Source organism: Pundamilia nyererei, unplaced genomic scaffold (assembly GCF_000239375.1).
Source record: "Pundamilia nyererei isolate P.nyererei 1_Seehausen unplaced genomic scaffold, PunNye1.0 scaffold00017, whole genome shotgun sequence".
NCBI classification, from domain to species: Eukaryota; Metazoa; Chordata; class Actinopteri; order Cichliformes; family Cichlidae; genus Pundamilia; species Pundamilia nyererei.
This window is the reverse complement of record NW_005187418.1, coordinates 5,366,212-5,384,167: the sequence shown is the minus strand read 5'-3', so window position 1 is coordinate 5,384,167 and position 17,956 is coordinate 5,366,212. Positions and strand designations below refer to the sequence as shown.

At 39.8% G+C, this 17,956-nt stretch overlaps 2 protein-coding genes across 2 annotated transcripts; both read left to right on the top strand.

Annotated features, from left to right (window-relative positions):
- The first annotated feature begins 721 nt into the window (after nucleotides 1-721).
- LOC102212303 (regulator of G-protein signaling 9-like) lies at nucleotides 722-12,273 on the top strand. The gene is made up of 17 exons (XM_013908941.1): nucleotides 722-911; nucleotides 2,474-2,570; nucleotides 3,324-3,374; nucleotides 3,521-3,627; nucleotides 4,902-4,953; nucleotides 5,029-5,087; nucleotides 5,165-5,241; nucleotides 5,327-5,408; nucleotides 8,194-8,256; nucleotides 8,742-8,771; nucleotides 8,864-8,925; nucleotides 9,353-9,466; nucleotides 9,552-9,667; nucleotides 9,787-9,874; nucleotides 10,387-10,525; nucleotides 10,998-11,080; nucleotides 11,348-12,273. The coding sequence occupies exons 1-17, from the start codon at nucleotides 843-845 to the stop codon at nucleotides 11,538-11,540; spliced, it is 1,482 nt and encodes a 493-aa protein (XP_013764395.1). The 5' UTR covers nucleotides 722-842; the 3' UTR covers nucleotides 11,541-12,273.
- A 1,183-nt stretch (nucleotides 12,274-13,456) lies between these two features.
- Nucleotides 13,457-17,219, top strand: LOC106456123 (regulator of G-protein signaling 9-like). The gene is made up of 2 exons (XM_013908942.1): nucleotides 13,457-14,117; nucleotides 14,653-17,219. The coding sequence occupies exons 1-2, from the start codon at nucleotides 13,579-13,581 to the stop codon at nucleotides 14,813-14,815; spliced, it is 702 nt and encodes a 233-aa protein (XP_013764396.1). The 5' UTR covers nucleotides 13,457-13,578; the 3' UTR covers nucleotides 14,816-17,219.
- Nucleotides 17,220-17,956: the final 737 nt, after the last annotated feature.

The window sequence follows — 17,956 nt, the reverse complement described above, 5'->3', positions numbered from 1 at the left end:
CTACGTTTGAATGGAAACACACAAAAATAACTTTATAAGCAGCATACTGAAATTTACACGCGAATACATTTTCAAGTTTTAGAGGTCTAATTGCACGATACACTATAAAAAGAATTAATAGGCGTTAACGGCTATAATTAAAGTAAAAAATAAATACATAAAGTTTTCATAATTAACATTAAAATAAATATGAAGGAAAAAATGAGAGTTGACCGGTGGTGGCATGTCGCCCTCTACTGGTGCAGTATAGAAACACGTTGAAAAAAAAAAGACGCGCTCCGATTGGTTGATTCGTTTCACACTTTTAGACATGCTGCTTTCAGAGACTGCAGGAAATATTGCTATCTGCAGTTGAACGCTCTGCTGAAGAACAATAAAATTTGAAATCTTGACGGAAAATAACTTGGTTTTGTGAAAGTGGATGTATTTGACCTTCTGTCTTTGCGTTTATAGCATTGATGAGATAAAGAACACTAAATTATTGCCTATATTTAACTAAAACGGCTTCACATTGCAATTACTTAAACCTATTTTAGACAATTCTTTGTTACTCTTATTGGAACTGTCAACTTTTTATTACATGCCTGAAGTGCCACACGGGTAATTTAATCCTAATTCAATTTAAAAATGATAAAATATTGGCACATTAACAGTTTCCGTTTTTCCAAGTGAGAGGTTTAGAGGGGGGACATTTGAAGGCAACATCACCATCGATCAGTGTTGCACTTCCCCTCAAGCATCCCCACACGACACACAGGGCTCTCACAGGCGGCAGCAGTGTTGTATGTGTGTGTGTGTGTGTGTGTGAGAGAGAGAGAGAGCGGTGCAAAGCATCACACAACATGACCATCCGAAACGTTCTCCGGGATCATGGACAGAGGTACCGACCACGGATGGCTTGTCTCAAAAAGGTGGGCTGCACAGCTTACATTAGATGATGTAAACCAGAGCACCGGCTTATAGATTATACCTGCTGCAGACGCATCATTAGTGACTTGTATAAATTCTCTAACGCAATGCTTGGACTGTATTGGCTTACAGGAACCTCACAAACCCAGGCTGTTGTTGGCATTTGCACTATAATAATCTATAATATTCTCTGGAAATCCCAATGCTTTCATTGAATAGATTTATTAAGGATGGTCATTCCGTTAAGGATTAAAACCCACAGGTACCATTTGGACTACAACAAGCTTTAGGGAAACCCAATAGCAAGCATGCATTTCTTTAATAATATGGACTTTAGTTATTAAGGGTTATTAGAGATGTTATTCATATACTCATGTTTCAGAATGATGTCAACATACTGTAAATCAGATGTCATGTCAGCTTCCCCCTTACACTCTATATAGCTGTCAGACTGTGTTCTGTTTCAACCTTTTCACTGTGATAAGGTCGTTCTGTTTAATAAGCATTAGGCCTGGATCAGTATCAATACCTCCATCTACACCAACCAGCTGCTGGAAAGAAGTTAATCCAGGCGCTGTGTGAATTGTGTGTGTGTGTGTGTGTGTGTGTGTGTGTGTGTGTGTGTGTGTGTGTGTGTGTGTGTGTGTGTGAGGCCAGCCAGTTGGATGGTCACCAAAGAGAATGTTTTAACATTAGAAAAAATAAATAAATAAATGGAAGGAAATAATCAAGACATGAGCTTCCAGATGTAGCACTCACACAGTGTCCCCCTCTCTCCAGGGGAATGCACACAGAATCCATTTCCTGGAGAACTTTGTGTTTTGGTCAATGAAAGCCCACTTTGGTCCAGCTCAGTCTGGGGCTTATAGCCTCTCCAGGTTGACTTCAAAGCACAAAGCCACTTCAAAAAGACCCAGGAGTCAGCTACAAACACACTCTCTTTCTCTTTCTCTCTCACACATGCATACACACACACACATAAAGTGAATTAATGTACTACAGGATTTCTTCCTCTGCCGTACACACCTAAGTTGTGGGGGAGCTCTGGGATCAGATGGTATGATGGCTGAAAAACTGTTTAGAGGGCAGTGAGTCATCACAAACCTCCCACACAAGCCAAACAAAAGCCATGAGATCAGGGCTTGAAACAATCCCGTCATCTCGCTTCTCACCACTTTCTAATGCAGCATTAAAACTGTAATCCAGTCATTGGACTAAAAAGCTGAACAGTTGTTTGGAGAGAAACAGAAACCGAATCATTCGGCATTTGTCTGATAGGAAGTATTAATTACAAGCTTACACATCAAGCCTTAACATCCCAGGGGGGAAATTTGCCCTTTTTTAATCAGTGAGACACAGTTTAATGCAGCTTTCTCTGCCTTTCATTAAGTAGAAAAGAGGTTAATGGTAATGCTGTGCATGCTCGAGGTTACACTAATGATCATCATCACCGTCATGTGAATTTCACTGATCAAAATTTAGGATTTACAATCAAATCTGCTGCCCCAAAAACCTACACTGTGAGCTCTGATGTGACACCTCCTCACAACCTTTTTTTGTGCAGGCGGAGAAGGTGGTCCTCGAGATGCAGGACCCCACAACGGGAGTGAAGCTACAGCCTCAGAGACTGGTTATCACCACAATACCACATGCTATTACTGGTAAAGTGGACAGAAACACTCTCACATACACTACAGTGGCTTGATTTTTATCCCGTTGAGTGATTGTACCTGCACAACCTCGCCAGAGGATACCACGGTGTTGGAGCTACAGATTTCATCTCCATGACAACCCCATGGTCTCAGAGACAGAGAGAGGGAAGAAGTAGGAGGTGAAGGAGGAGGATGATGATTGAGCAGGCGAGAGGAAACAAACATGTAGCGCCCGAAGCAAGAGGAATGCAGGCAGTAGGTGGTGGAGGAGGAGAAGAGAGGGAACCCAGACTTCTACGTCACCTGCAAGCTTTGAATGCCCGCAGCTGAATGAATGAAAACATACCAAAGGCTTCTTCTCTGCTGCTCTCTCCACTTCCCTCTCTCACTTTCTTTGCTGTTTTGTTTTCTCTCCATCTCTGATTCCTTTGCTTTTCCTGTTTCCTTTTCCTCCCCCTTTCCCCCTTTCTTTCATCTCACAAGCTTTCCTTTCCTTTCTTAGTTTCTTTCTTCCTCTTGTTTCTTTCCTTTGCCTTTCTGTCATTTTCTCTCTTCTTCACTTGTCATCCTTCTCCTCCTCCCTTTTCTCCTTCCATGTCTCTCTTTGACATTAGCTTTCTGGCATTTACAGGCATGCACTGATGGACATAAACAACATACAGTATATTTAAAGTTGTTTGCTGTTCACGCTGCCCTTTTGACTAGTGTTGTTTATTTCCATAGATTCTTTGTTACTTCTGACCTTGAGTCCTTTTTCCTCAGGTGAAGACATAGTTGTGTGGTTAGCAGACAGATTCCAAATCGATGCACAAGGTGAGAGATCAGGCAGCTGATGCCATCCCAGTTCAAAGTGTGTGTTTTGATAAAAAGAAGACAGTTTTAGGATGTTATCATGTTAGCTGACAGTGAAAATTGGTGATAGACCCTCATTTATAGCAAATCTGTCTTTTTTTATTCAGAGGCGAGGAGTTTTGGCTCCATGCTGGTGGCGTTAGGATACATCTACCCTATACAAGACCACAAGCGTTTAGTGGTCAAACCAGATGCATCCCTGTATCGCTTCCAGGTAAACACACCACATTTTAAAGCTTAGCCAAAATCTCAGCTGCAGCAAAGCCAGACGATCTTCCAAAACAGTATTTCTGGCTATGGGAAGATTTAGTTTTCATTGCTGCACACTGAACAGTGTTTTTGCGTGTTGTTAACATGCAAAAAGGGATGCACATAGTCATGCAGAAACACACGTAGTGTGCACTCCTGTTCCTGCTATCTAGTGACTCCACAACTCGTGCAAAAAATGCAGTGTAAACTGAAATGCTTGCAAAGGTCATTTAAGTGTGACTGTTGTTTACCTACAAGAAAACAGAAAACAACAGAGCAGTTGCTAATTTATTAGGTGCAAAGCCTAAAAGATTGTGATAAAAACACATCAGTACATCAAATTCATTTGATGTAAAGGTTAGAAAGTTGCTGTGTCTCTTAGCCTGAGCACATAGCAACTTCTAAGAATAATTATGTAGGTAAATCATGTAAGATGATCGAGCTTTGTGAAGTAAAATCATGCACTTCCTGGAAGTTTGTCCATCCAGAAATGTAAAAATGTGAGAAACCTTTATTTTCAAAAATGTGTAAAAATTTAATGGAAAATTCCTTCAGTTTGAAATAGTGCTGCATTTTTCAGTGCAGAGTAATGGGTTTTTTAAATACTTTTTTTGTTCTTCAAAAAAATGACAGAAAGGCCCTACACTGAAATAATAAAAAAAAAAACATCTTTGTAAAAACATTCACCATTTTTAAAATAAAGGAATTTTCCATATTACTTTTTATGGATGTTTTTCACTATGCATTGCATTTTTACAATACATAGAAATGCCCGTACATTTAGGTAAAAATGAGAATTTACTGTCAGTTTTTTGAGAGATTTTTTTTCAGTGTGATATACATATTTAATTCTGCATTCAGTCATTATTTTTAATATATTAACTGATTCATTTTATCAATATTATTGACCATGGTAATTTCCCATTGGTAAATTGGTTCCAGAAAGCGGCATGTGCCAGATTTTCTGTAATGGGTTTAGCGTCTCTGCTGTAACATGCAATGATTAGATAATAAAAGAGTTTACCATTACAAGACACAAAAACCACTAAAGCGAGGTAAAACCAATTTCCGTCGTATTTATTTTATGATGTGAAACCCCAAATTAGTAAGGCTTTAGTTTCCTGAATGACTGCAAATTGAAAACAACCAACAAAAAACACCCTTAAATCTGCAAGAAATGAATCCCACTCACAAAAACGCTTACTGCTAATCATCACCTCTGCCCTCCATTGTTTCCAGACACCATATTTCTGGCCCACACAGCAGTGGCCTGTTGAGGATACAGATTATGGTGAGTGTATCTGAATGCATCCTGTTACCAAGAATCACTTACCGTTAACATCCATCTATGTTTTTGTTACTGAAGCAATCTACCTGGCAAAGAGAAACATACGTAAGAAAGGAATCTTGGAGCTGCACGAGCAGGTGAGAATTGGACACGAATCCCACGGCAATTAATTTTCTCTATTGGCATTTACTGAGGTGTTGTTTTATGTCCTCAGGAGCAGTACAACCATCTTCACAAGTGGATGAATCATAAATGGGATTTTATAGTGATGCAAGCTAAAGAGCAGTATAGGTGGGTGTGCAGGAAGCTCAGTGATGTCGGGAAGCGTTAAGGGTAACAATGTGTTATGACTCTCTGTGTTTTGGTTGGGTTTTAGAGCTGCGAAGGAGAGAAAGAAACCGGACCGTGTGGTGTTTGACTGTCAGGAGAGAGCCTACTGGGTGGTTCATAGACCTCCGGTGAGAACACACACAGGCATGTTTCCATCACTACAGAAGACGTTTGTGAATTTATATTTGAAGACTTAGACTAGCCGTCACTCAACCAAGTCCTTTATGATTTGCGTGAATGAGAATGGCTTTTTGCCACCAAAAGGAGCTGGGCCTCACTATGTGATTATATAAACACATTTATGTCCCCACAACATGAGATAATATAAGCATACACGCACAGATATAGTTATCAAGCCTGAACAGTAAACAGCAGATATTGGTACATTGCAGGTAAACAGAGAAGTAAGAAAGTAAATTGCACCACACTGCAATACTTCCCAGGGTATCTCATTATCTCTACCCATGATGTCTCATTACCACTGCATGTCCAGTCAGAGGAAAAGGGCACAACTGATTAATATTTCACACTGCATGGGAGAAAGTGGTACAGTGGTTTGCACCTTGTGCACATCGAGCTTCTTGTGCTGTGATGCTGTATTACAGCTAGAACAGTTACCAAAGACAGTGACAGCTCCCAACCAAAGACCCATGTGTTTCCCATGAGTTAATTGGTTTGCAGTTATTTGATTAGGTGCAAAGATGTTTGAGGATATTCTCACTTCAGAAACTGCTGATCTACTGGGATTTTCCTGCACAAACATCTCTCATATTGCAGAAATATGTCTTTCTAAAGTTTTGGTTGCATAATATATGTCACCATAAACTATATGGTCACATCATATAAAGTAGGGCCATAATAAAAACACAGTTAAGTGCATAATGTTAAACAGTTGTGCTTTTCATTGTTTATGACTTCAGCCTTTAGGAAGAATATTGTGTTGACTACTGGTGACCTGTTCAGTAATGTTGCACGTTGTAGCCTGTGCTCTGTGACTTGTGTTGTGTCCTTTCAGAAGTGAGGTACACTATATTGCCAAAAGTATTTGCTTGTCTGCATTCACATGCGTATGAACTTGAGTGACATCCCATTCTTAAGCCACAGGGTTTATTATGATGTCGGCCCATCCTCTGAAGCTACAACAGTTTCAACTCTTCTTGGAAGGTTTTCTATAAAGTTTATGAGTGTGTCTATGGGAACCTTTGGCCATTCTTCCAGAATCCCATTTGTGAGGTCGGACACTGATGTTGGATCAGAAGGCCTAGCTCCTGGTCTCTGCTCCAAAGGTGTTCTTTTGGATTAGGACTCTGCAGGCCAGTCAAGTTCTTCCACACCAGAATTGCTCTTTAATGTCTTTATGGATCTTGCTTTGTGCCCTGGTGCACAGTCATGTTGGAACAGGAAGGGACTGTTGCCAAACTTGAGAGCATGAAATTGTCCAGAATTGTCTTGGTATGCTGAAGCATTAACAGTTCCTTTCACTGGAACTACTTATCCATTGTATTGCCAGACAGAGAAGCATGATTCATCATTCCAGAGAGCACGTCTAGGTTGGGCATGCTTCACACCACTGCATATGACGCTTTTCTATTGTACTTGGTAACGTAAGGCTTGAATGCAGCTTCTCAGCATTGGAAATCCATTCCATGAATCTCTCTACTTGCTGTTCTTGAGCATATCTGAAGGCACACGTGAAGTTTGGAGGTCTGTAGTGCTCAACTCTGCAGAAAGTTCATGACCTCTGTACACTATGCACCTCAGTATCTGCTGACCCCACTCTGCCTGCTCATGCCTTGACTTGTTGTACAGGTGGCATCCTACCACAGTACCACGCTGGAATTCACTGAGTTCCTAAGATCTGTGAGTGTTTGCAGAAGCAGTCTACACGCCAGGTGCTTGATTTTATGTCTGTGGCCACAGAAGTGATTGGAACACCTGAAATTAAATAATTTGGATGGGTGAGTGAATCCTTTGGCAATATAGTGTATGCACAGAAGACTTTGATCTAATGAGGGTCACTGGCACTGGCACTAATTTGTGTCTCATGGCACATGAGTTATCGCTGCAAGGGTGCTCTGTTGTCAATCCCTCAGTTGAGATTTCCATATGCATGCTGTAAAATAAAGCAACCAGCGGCTTTTATTATATATTAATCAGCTACCAACGTTAAAAGCTGATAGGTCAAGTTCTGCCGGGAATTTTGAGGTACAACTACAACTAACCCATCCGAAGTTCTTAAATCCCAGTTCGATCAAACGTCCTGCTGTCAGACACAAAAGGGGCTCCTGTGTCTGCTGACACAGTATTAGACAGGAAGTTTAAATGCTGTGGCCGATTGATACTTACAAAATCAGAGTATTAACTGCTTTGCATTTGTTGGTTTGTGTATTTTAAAGCTTTTCAGACAAAAAGGATAGATATTTCTTCCGTCTTCCAGCCTTCAAGCATTTCATTCCTTCTAAATACTAAATCAGACATGCATACTCTTAATTTAAGATGCACAATTTAAAAAGGAAGAAACTTTTGACCTTTTCTAAAAAAAAAATCAGTATTCAATAAAAGCAGAAACAGATGTTTCATGTTGAAAAATAAATATAATGACACCTTGATGTAAATAACATATGCTGTCCTTAAAACTTCATCTTACAGGTTCAGATTGATCGTAATGACTGCTAAATGTGATTTAAAGTTAATGCATTTTAAAGCCCCCCGTGGGAAACAAATAAAGTACTTGAAGATGTATTCATAATGACCAAGAGTGAATTTGGTGATTGGCCTCTTCTTGTTTGAGATGGCCATGAGAAGTACGACACATTATCCGCTGATGATTAGCATTATAAAACAGCCATCTGCTTTAATTAATTAGTCCTTTGGTAAACACTGTGTAATTCTCTTTTCTTGATGTGTATGTAGCCAGGGACTGTGAGTGCCATGGACTATGGACTGGAAAGACTAATAGATCCAAATGCACACGAGGTAACAGGTGAGTCTCTGCCTGACCCGCATGAACATAATTCCTTTCAATCAGCTTATATCCCATAAGAAGCTTTAATGCATTAATGCAGGTACAGTAAATGATATGTATGCTGTTTTCTTTTATTAAAATTAAGGCCTTCTCTTTTCCTTTCTTCTTCTCTGCAGGCATTTCCTACGGCTATGTTTTCAAATCCCAGACTTTTAAGCTGGTTGTGAACACATCTGCACACACTCACATCACCTCATGAATGCACTTGCTATAATACTTGCTAACAAAAAAAAGTACCTGAATCTCAGCTCAGGTTGTGAAATGATGTTGAAGGTTAGTGTTCACAAGTGTTCATCATGAGTCCAACAATGATAAAGAAGTGATGTATAAAACAGTGCTTTTTTCTGTGCAGAAATACATACAGTGTCCTAACTGTGAAGTCATAAAGTATATGGCTTATTATCTGTACTCATACTTTTAATACATTTTTCCTCAGGCAAAAACACCCGATGACTACGAGAGGATCGTAAGTTTTTTTCTACTCACTTGTTGGATGTTTTATTGATCACGTATAGTGGCAGCTCTGTGTTATTCTGGCTGTCATTTCTCTCCCTGTAGATGATTTTCACCCAGCAGTCCATCATGCGTCCCAGAGTGAAATCATCAGTGTCCATTGGCGCGTAAGACAGTCCCTCATATAAGAAGCTCGCTACTATCTGTAGCAAACCAGTACCCCTCCTATACCCTGGCTGCTCCATTAGCTGTATGCCTTAAAGTAACACACGCACATTAGTTTCAGCATAACCCACTGAGTGATCTGTAAAGGTCAGGCAGGTTAAAGCTGATGAGAAAGTGGGACCGTTGTGGAGGGCCACGTGTCTTTCCAGCAAATAAAAAGAAAATGAGAGTCTTCACAGTAGACAAACATGTGTTGTGAAGTGTATTTGCTGTTCTCTGACTGATGAGGGATTAGATAATGTGAGTTATGCCTCCTGTAGGCTTGGCTGCACTTGCTTTACTGTTTCTGTGTGGCTGCATCATTAATGGTTAAAGACGTTATTTTCCTTCAGTGTGGTCGATGGTGACGTGTTTTTCCCTCCACTGCAGGTTGGTGAAATACTGCGCCACTTATAAAGGCCACGACCCTTTTCTGTCCAAGTGTCTTCCCAGCAACCCCTGGCTCACTGATGACGTCACATACTGGGCTTTGAACATGCCCAAGTGCGTAAGATGATTATACTTATAGAAGTCACTGATTTTGGACAATAATTAAGAATATCTTGTTTTTGTTATCTGTGTGGCACAGTGTGGAAATACCCACTAAAATGCGTGTGGAGAGGTGGACGTTCAGCTTTGGAGAGCTCCTTTCAGACCCTCGAGGACGAGATGACTTCAGACTGTTCCTAAAGAAAGAGTTCAGCGGTATGATAGTCTGGTGCAATTTAAAGTCACTGCTGGTCCTGATGTTAAGCTTTCCTTCAGTGGAAGGGGTTAGGAATCATCTGAGTTTATATCTGGTTATTTTCTCTAAACCTACTCAGGTGAGAACTTGGCATTCTGGGAAGGTTGTGAGGATCTGAAGTGGGGCACTGCTGCGACAATGAAAGAGAAAGCAGAGCAGATCTACAAGTAAGAACTTCTTGAAGAATATATTAGTCTTCTGGTAAATATTGAAGACAGTGGAGAAGAAAGTATTATTTGATTTAAAAATCGCCAACTATGTTTACTGACAGTGATTTATGACTCTTTAATTGTTATATTTATTATCGTAGTTTAATAGTGACACAAATACATGTTTTAATTTTTATTTTTAACATTAAATTCACTCAATTATTTTTAATTAGTCGAGATTAAAGATTAAAACTTAAAATAAAACTGAGAATTAATACAAATTTTGGTTGCCATCATCCAGAAATAATACGCCTTAGATTAATTACAGTTTAAATCTAAACTTTGCATGTAGTGAACTTTACCTGCAAGTATAGTGTTACTTTAACTGATGATTAAATGATGAAAACAGTGCAGTGGATATTTTTTCTCACATCTTTACTGAAGAAGAAGTTTTTATCTGGCTTTTGAGGTTTTTCCATGTAAGTGTCAAAGCATTTCCTCTTCATTCCTCCCACTTTCATTGATCTCAGGACTTTCCTGGCACGCGGTGCTCCACGATGGATCAACATCGATGGAAAGACGATGGAAATCACAGTGAAAGGTCTGAAACACCCACACAGATACGTCCTGGATGCAGCCCAGACTCACATCTACATGCTCATGAAGAAGGTCAGTAAACATGTCAGTAGGTGTGATCAGTGCAGAGACTGCATAAATTAAAACACCTTTTTGGATTTTGGTTTGAGCTGACTGTGGAGCTGATGGCGCTATGCATGCCCATGCTATAGCAACGTGTGTAATTTGCTCTAAATGGGAGCATGATTTGAAATTAAACATCACAAAGTATCAGATTAGACTTTTATTGAGACTATAAACTCACAAAAAAATGTTAACTGGTGTCATAAATGATTAAGTAGCAGGATAATGTTCTCATTGACCTTTATACAATGTGAACTTTGTGACCAGATGAGGTGCCCCCTGCTGGCCACTGTAAAGAAAGGAAGTTTAAGGCACTTCTGCATTGGCTTCACTTTTCAGACCTGGATGTCTATGGTTAAATCACAAGGGAACGGTGGGGTTGTATCTGTACCTGTAAGAGACCAACTCACTGGACCAACTGATAGCATTTTGCATTTTGTAGGACTCATATGGCCGATACCTAAAATCTCCAGTGTTTAAGGAAACAACGAAGAAGGCCGTATGTCCCGAGGAACACAAGTTCAGGTAAGAGGCACTTTTTGCATTGAATTTGTGGAGCTTTTCTCAGACATTGTTGGAAGATTTATTTGAAGCTTTTAGTTTGACTAACAGAAAATACGTCTTAGTCACAGCAAAGAGGAATGTTGCAGTCTAAACAACCCTAACAAATATATAACATAAACCTCAAATTTTCTCTTCTCTTCTCCGTACTCTTAAAGACAATCCTGAATTTTCAACTTTCAACTCTTACCTTGTTCCTGTTTCTTTTCCCCTCCCCATACATCATCCCAGTGACTCCCAGTTGGAGCAAAATGCAAGAAACAGACGGCCCAGTCTCAGTCCCATCATCATCCGGCAACAGGAGCAGGAGCAAAAGGCCAAGATGGCCGCCAGTGCCCCTGTTGACATCACACAGGTCATGAGCAAACTCAGCCAACAGGGCAAAGAGGCGCCTCCTCGTCGCACCTCAGTTAAAAATGACTAATTTTATTTGTCTAATTGCTATAATAGTTACATATAATACATGTAATACATTATATGTTTAGACAGGATATAATGTTATATAATAAATTAGAAAACATCTATAATATGTTGCTATTAGACCTTTCAGTGAAGAGTCATAGACAAGAGCTCAGCTAATTTATCAGCGTGCTGATATATCTGCTGAAATTAGCTGTTTGCTGATCTATTGGTATCCATATTGGTCATGACTGATAAATAACATTTTTAAAATTTAAAGAATTGAAGTTGTTGTGCCTCATAACAACTTTAATCATGTTTGTGCATTGATGCTGCATAGGTAGATTTTAGGATATTTGTCAAAATATTCGATTTTCAAATCAACACATATCGGTCTTAAAAATCGTATATCGATCAGGCTCTATGTAAACATACTTTATATTTCTGTGTGAGTCACACGTTTGACGTCTTTGGAAATGCATGTTTCAAAATCTGAACCAACCTTTTTTTGCAACTCATGTTAATAAATTACTACAAGAAGAAGACAAATAGCCATCTATTGTCATCGCTGACATTTACGTCCATGTAAGCTGTAAGTGTTGTCTGCTTTTTTGTTTGTCATGATACATTTACTGTGCTGTCCATCTCTGTGCATTCACTGTTGTTTAGTATGTTTTGAGTTGTCTTTGTTATCAGTCATAAGGTAATAAAACATTCATAAAACCACCTCATACTTATGTGTTTGGACTTGAGCCGTCATTTATTCACCGTTTTCATTTTTCCATTTAATTTGATTGTAGCGCAATGCATTCCAATTCCTTCCTTCCTTCCTTCCTTCCTTCCTTCCTTCCTTCCTTCCTTCCTTCCTTCCTTCCTTCCTTCCTTCCTTCCATTGTTTCTTTCTTTCAAAACCTGCTTTTTTGTGATGCGAAAGTGCAAAGTTAAGACCAACATAAGTTTGCAAATTTACTTAACCATTTGCACTTGTTGTAAACATACGCTTGTTTCTACAGCTTGATCATTGAGATGATATTAAAATGCATATTAACCTATTAAAACAGCATTTTTCCACCATAGAGTGAGGTATGGTTCTCCACCTATCAAAACTGATGAGCATTGCCGTTATATTTTTATAGCTTACATTTCCCTTTGCTAAAAAGCAGAGTTAAACAATAGGAAACTGAAGCTAAGGGCAAAACAAGTTAAAAGGAGTGTACTACAAATTTATTTGGCAAGAAAAACAAATTCTGGATTTAGCTAATAAAACAGAAACGTGCCTCCATTCACAATGCCTGTGATGCTTAGGTTGGATATCCATTTAAAGTAAAATTAAAATGCTGCAGGCAACAAGCAACAGTGAGAGCTAGAATCAAAAATCTCCTGGGCTACTGCCGACCCTGTGATAGCTCGTAAGAATATTCTGGAAAATTTTTATCAGTATTGCAAAAGCAGATTTATGTGCCTCAGGCAAGGCACCTGCAAACAATTGTGCAGAGTGGGGAGAACATATTTTAAAATACTTTGAAGTCGACAGACAAGAAACGGCATCATAGGCAAATGGGATAACACATTATGAAGATCTCGGGTAATCATCGCAGCACTGTGGGGTTTTGAGACCAACACTGATATCATGGGTTGATGATAAAAGTGATGACTGTTATCATCATCACTTAAAACAAAAAAGTTGTTATTGTTTTTCCATCTGGAGCAGGACTCACTGTTATGACATCATAGGCACTGAGCCATTTGTCCCAGGGGTATGTCAGCCTGAGGACAAAAAACAGCTGGAAAATCAGGATACGCTATCAAAGCCCATTTTCCCTACTCAGTTACAGATGTTATGTTTTTTAAAGTGCTGTGCTCTCTGAGATGAAAGTGTGGTGCTCTAATGTGAGCTTTAATATCATGAATCAGCAAAGTTGAATGCTGGTCAGACCTTTCTTTACTTTGAGCGGACAGTGAGATTGTCTTGGAGGCTAAATATTAATTTCCTGTGGTTACAGAAAGGGAGAGGGCTCTATATTGTTATAATGAAGTTGATGTTATGAAACCTTTTGCGTGTTATGTCTCTTGTTAGGTCTGTAAACAGAATAGTCATGTATTCAGGGAACCATCTGCTAAAAAAATTCCAAACACAGACACGTATTTATCTGTCTGGATGCCCTCTGACTTGTGTCTCTTGCCCTTTGACCTCACAGCTGTGCCGCTTTACCACTCCTGTGCCCCACCTCGCTGTCTATTCTGGCATGACTGACCCCCCCTCCGCCAACGCCTCGCCCTCTCTTCCCTTTTTGGCCCACACCCCAGCCTGTCCGTCCCCCATCAGCGTGGCCTTAGACAGCACCTCTGCCTCTGAGCGGCGAGCGGAAGCCAGTGAGGGGGAAAGTGAAGGGAACCCTGAGGCCCGAGCATCTGCAGGAGGGAACGTGTCCAAGTCTCGCATGGCTCTATCCCTGCGTCGTCTACTCAAGCGTGGCTGCACTCCCTCCTCTATGTTTGCCAGCTTGTCACCTAAATGTAATCCAGCTGCCGGGACAAGCAGCCGCATACAGCCAATCAGCCCAGATGAACCTAGTCAGGCTCCGCCCAGACGGATTGGCAAGTACGTGACAGTCATGCAGGACTTTTACTTTGAAAGTCATATGTTTTCCATCATTTTCGCTCCAATCCAGGAGTCTTATTTTACTTTAAATTTAGGTGGAAGCGCTGAAACAAGAAGTGAAACAGTTGTAGAACAGGCCTGAGGAAGAGGCTGTTATCTGTAACTTGGACACTAGGACTATTTGTTAATTGCAAGAAAGGAAAATTATTTACAATTATTTATTTTTGTTTTTATTGCAAAAATTCATACATATGCAATATTGGAGCTACAGTTCCTACAAAACCAATATGATGGGAACATCTTTGCATAAAAGCTGGAAGTCAAAACTGTCATCTCATATTCAGTTATTTATTTAACTGACACAGCACATGTAAATATTGTTATATTACATACAGTTTTAGTCATGGCTGTGTATGCAGACTTTGTATCTAGTTTGGCTACTAAGGTACACAAAGTAAAAGTTTATGTTGCTAACGTGACAAATAATATCAGATCAGCCCCTGATGACCTCGTCTTTTTCTGAAACATTTCTCAGCTTTTTTCAGATCAAAGTGGATATTCCTCCGGAGTGCCGCATCTACCCCATTGAGTCTGAGGATGAGGATGAGGAGAACAGAGCTGTCTCTCGGGAAAGAGTGGGAACCAAAGAGATCATCTGCCCTTGGGAGAGCCTCACTCCACAGAATGGGACAGGCTAATACACTGGAATTACACAGGTATAAAATGGTGGGACCAGACCTTAATGTATAACATAAATTCAATCAATAAGAGGACAGACTGACAGTACTCTTTCTGGGATACTCTAAAAATGGCTGTCTAGAGTGGACCAAACATTAACTTGCTGAACCTGCCTGCCTGTTGGCTTGAAATGCCCCATTGTCACACATGTTGCAGCATAATCCTAACTTCACTGTCCATGCTCAGAACTTTCAAAACATTTTGTTTTCAACAATATGGCTCAGTACAAAGAGTTTATGCAGGCGTAGTTATGTCCATATATAGTGAATAATGGTCTGAAGAGTGTTTTAAAGCCTTCTTTGTGCTAGCGTCACATCAAGAAAAGCAAAACTTGCAACCTTGTTGTCACTGAAATGGTTGCTTCAAAGACCGAGACCATATCTTACGGTCAGGTTTCACCTTCAAACCAACTTTGGTACATCAAGTCAATGATTAAACAGCAACATGATGGGTCAGACTGTTGTCTATCTGCTATCTGTGACTGAATAAGTTTAATGACAGCAAAAAAGCTGTTTGTGATGATATGGTAATTAACTCTGATAAATTGGCAAAAATTGTAACTGTTGCCCTCTGTTGCAAATTTGTTGCCATCTGCATAAACAGAAACTCGCATTAATCAGAAATTCACATTTACTACATACATTCTGACTCCACCCAGAACCTCATAGATTTGAAACCGAAATTCTTCAACAAAAAGTCCCGTATTTGCAGCAGGGCGGTTATTTAACTGCAAAATAACACTGTTGCTTGGCAACCTTCCTTTTTGTATAGAAATATTGTCCTGAGAATGAAATCTTTCAGTTTAATATGTTTTGTGATTTGCGTGTTCACTACAGAGGACATAAATAAATGAGTTGAGTCTCAGGAGGAAATGACCAGAATAGATCTGGCAATGAGTTTGTTCAAGTCCACAGAGAACTTGTGCTCATTGACTCAGACGTACTCGGATTGACTGCAGTGTGTTAGAAATCTGTCTGAGAGTGATTGCAATCAGTCCGAGTTGGGCCGTGATTGTTTGGAGACAGGTTGCCTCCCATCAGGTGACCTGTGCAGCTGTCTTGCAATTCCCAGTAGCCTCCCACAGGCTGAAAGTGTTACACACTCAGCCTCTGGGTAACCAGGTGCAATCGGTTACTAAATGTGAAAAAAAAAATCATTGTGCAATCACAGATTTTTTTTAGCAGCAAGGATGTTGTCATCCTATTTTATACTCAAGTACGACTGAGCCATTACACATTCTGGAAAATAACGAAACCTATAAAAAAGTAAAAGGAAATCCTTAGTATTTGTTATATATTTGCATAGAAAACACTGTGGATACAAAATACGAGTCCAAGCCAACAGGCAGAAAATGTCTTAACACTTAAAATCTAGATTTTGCTGGAGTATTCCTTTAACTACAGCCTTATATTCACCAACCCTTACTAATGTGAGCACCAGCTGAGCCCTGTATTTAGGATAGAGGTGTAGTTTTGGCAGAGGCTGCTCCACATGGAGAACAGGGTGAGCGCTTTCAAAACATGAGCCGTAGCTTTCATACCCAAGCCTCATTCTGTACCTGCTGATGAACTGTAGCCCAACAGCAGCCTTATCCGCCTCCACACACTGGAGATATTTTGCTATGTTTGGTTTGTTGTTGGAAGTTTTTACTAAGCAGGCATCTACACATACTTCCTTAGAGCCAAGTGGACGGGAAAACAAAACAGCACGAATAAAAAGAGATAAACTGAAGTATTTTTGTGATTGCCAAGGACCATAAGTACCACCGGTAGTTCTCAAGAAGTACATGTTTACATCCTAGAGTGTGATAATCCAAAGCAGACATCTGTAGACTCTGCTTCCACACATGCCTGCTAACTGATAATGTACCTATATATCTATTAAAGTCGAGATGTGTTCTTGTGATGCGAAATAGACTTAGATGCCTGAACCCTAGTTTACTTACCTCTTACGCACATGTGAAATGACCAAATAGATGCGTTTCAGGTCAAATGAGAGCACATGAGCAGCTTGTCTACATGCTACTATTTTTGCTGATCTACTCCTGTGAGACGTACGCTCTTCATGCATGAAGGGTTACTTTAAAGGGAGTCGGTCAGTAGTTTTTGTATTTGACTCCACTGCTGTTTTGTACACTTTGTGTAGCTGTTGTGTACTGTACACTACTCTGAGTGAGGTGTTGATATTTTTCCCCTCACTCACAAGTCTCTCCTGTATGAGGGACAACATGGACTTACTGTCTGAATGTATTATCTTTATCATGTTTACAGATGCAAGAATGTGAAAAAGACCTTAAATTTGTTGTATTTGATATGTACATTCCATGGCTTGTGTCAAGTGCCTCAATAAAAGATTGTCTTTGCAAAAAGGTTCACCTGAAATCTGGGTGGACTGGCCTTTTAAACTATTTTTAATGCAACTTTCAGAATTTTATTTTTTTATTGTAGTATGCAAATAAAAAAATTGAAATCAGGGGGCTAATATGATAAAATAGCACAAAATTTCGTCACCTCCCAGCATGAAGGTTCTGGATGTGAATCCACCACCTGTGTGGGTTCACACTGGCATTTTCCCACAGTCCAAAACATGCAGTTATTGGGGTTGGGTTAATCGGTAACTCTAAATTGCCCATAGGTGTGAATGTGAGTGTGAATGACTGTCTTTCTGGTTGCCCCCCAGCCCCCCATGACCCTGAAAAGGATGAGCGTAAGAAAACTAACTTCAATAGATGCCTCACTCATGTTTAAAACTTCTAAATCTGCACAAAAAAGCACAAGAAAAAAAGCACCATTCTTAAAACAAGTGGTTCTTAATCTGTATGCTGCAGAGCACTTGTAGGTCCCAATCATGGGAAAACATCAAGTTAAAATAAGCTGAAGAAATGTTGTTACAAAAAATAAACAAGAATCTTCTATTGCAATTATACCAACCCTTATTTTACTTTATATGGTCTTTTCAAAGATGGGGACAAAGTCTGCAACCACTCACACTCAGTTGTCATTTTTGGTGCATCAAGATGCTGATAAAATGGCAATAAGATGGAATCAGTCTTCTAACAGTTGTCAAGTTGGCAATTACATGCAAGCAGTTTGCGATAATAT

What these genes read in the sequence shown, in the direction of transcription:
- LOC102212303 (XM_013908941.1), top strand. Translation starts at nt 843, where the DNA reads ATGACCATCCGAAACGTTCTCCGGGATCATGGACAGAGGTACCGACCA. An exon ending in TCATCAGTGTCCATTGGCGC is followed by an intron (nt 8,926 to 9,352) that starts GTAAGACAGTCC and finishes CCTCCACTGCAG; the next exon opens with GTTGGTGAAATACTGCGCCA. An exon ending in CCTAAAGAAAGAGTTCAGCG is followed by an intron (nt 9,668 to 9,786) that starts GTATGATAGTCT and finishes AAACCTACTCAG; the next exon opens with GTGAGAACTTGGCATTCTGG.
- LOC106456123 (XM_013908942.1), top strand. Translation starts at nt 13,579, where the DNA reads ATGTCTCTTGTTAGGTCTGTAAACAGAATAGTCATGTATTCAGGGAAC. An exon ending in CCGCCCAGACGGATTGGCAA is followed by an intron (nt 14,118 to 14,652) that starts GTACGTGACAGT and finishes AACATTTCTCAG; the next exon opens with CTTTTTTCAGATCAAAGTGG.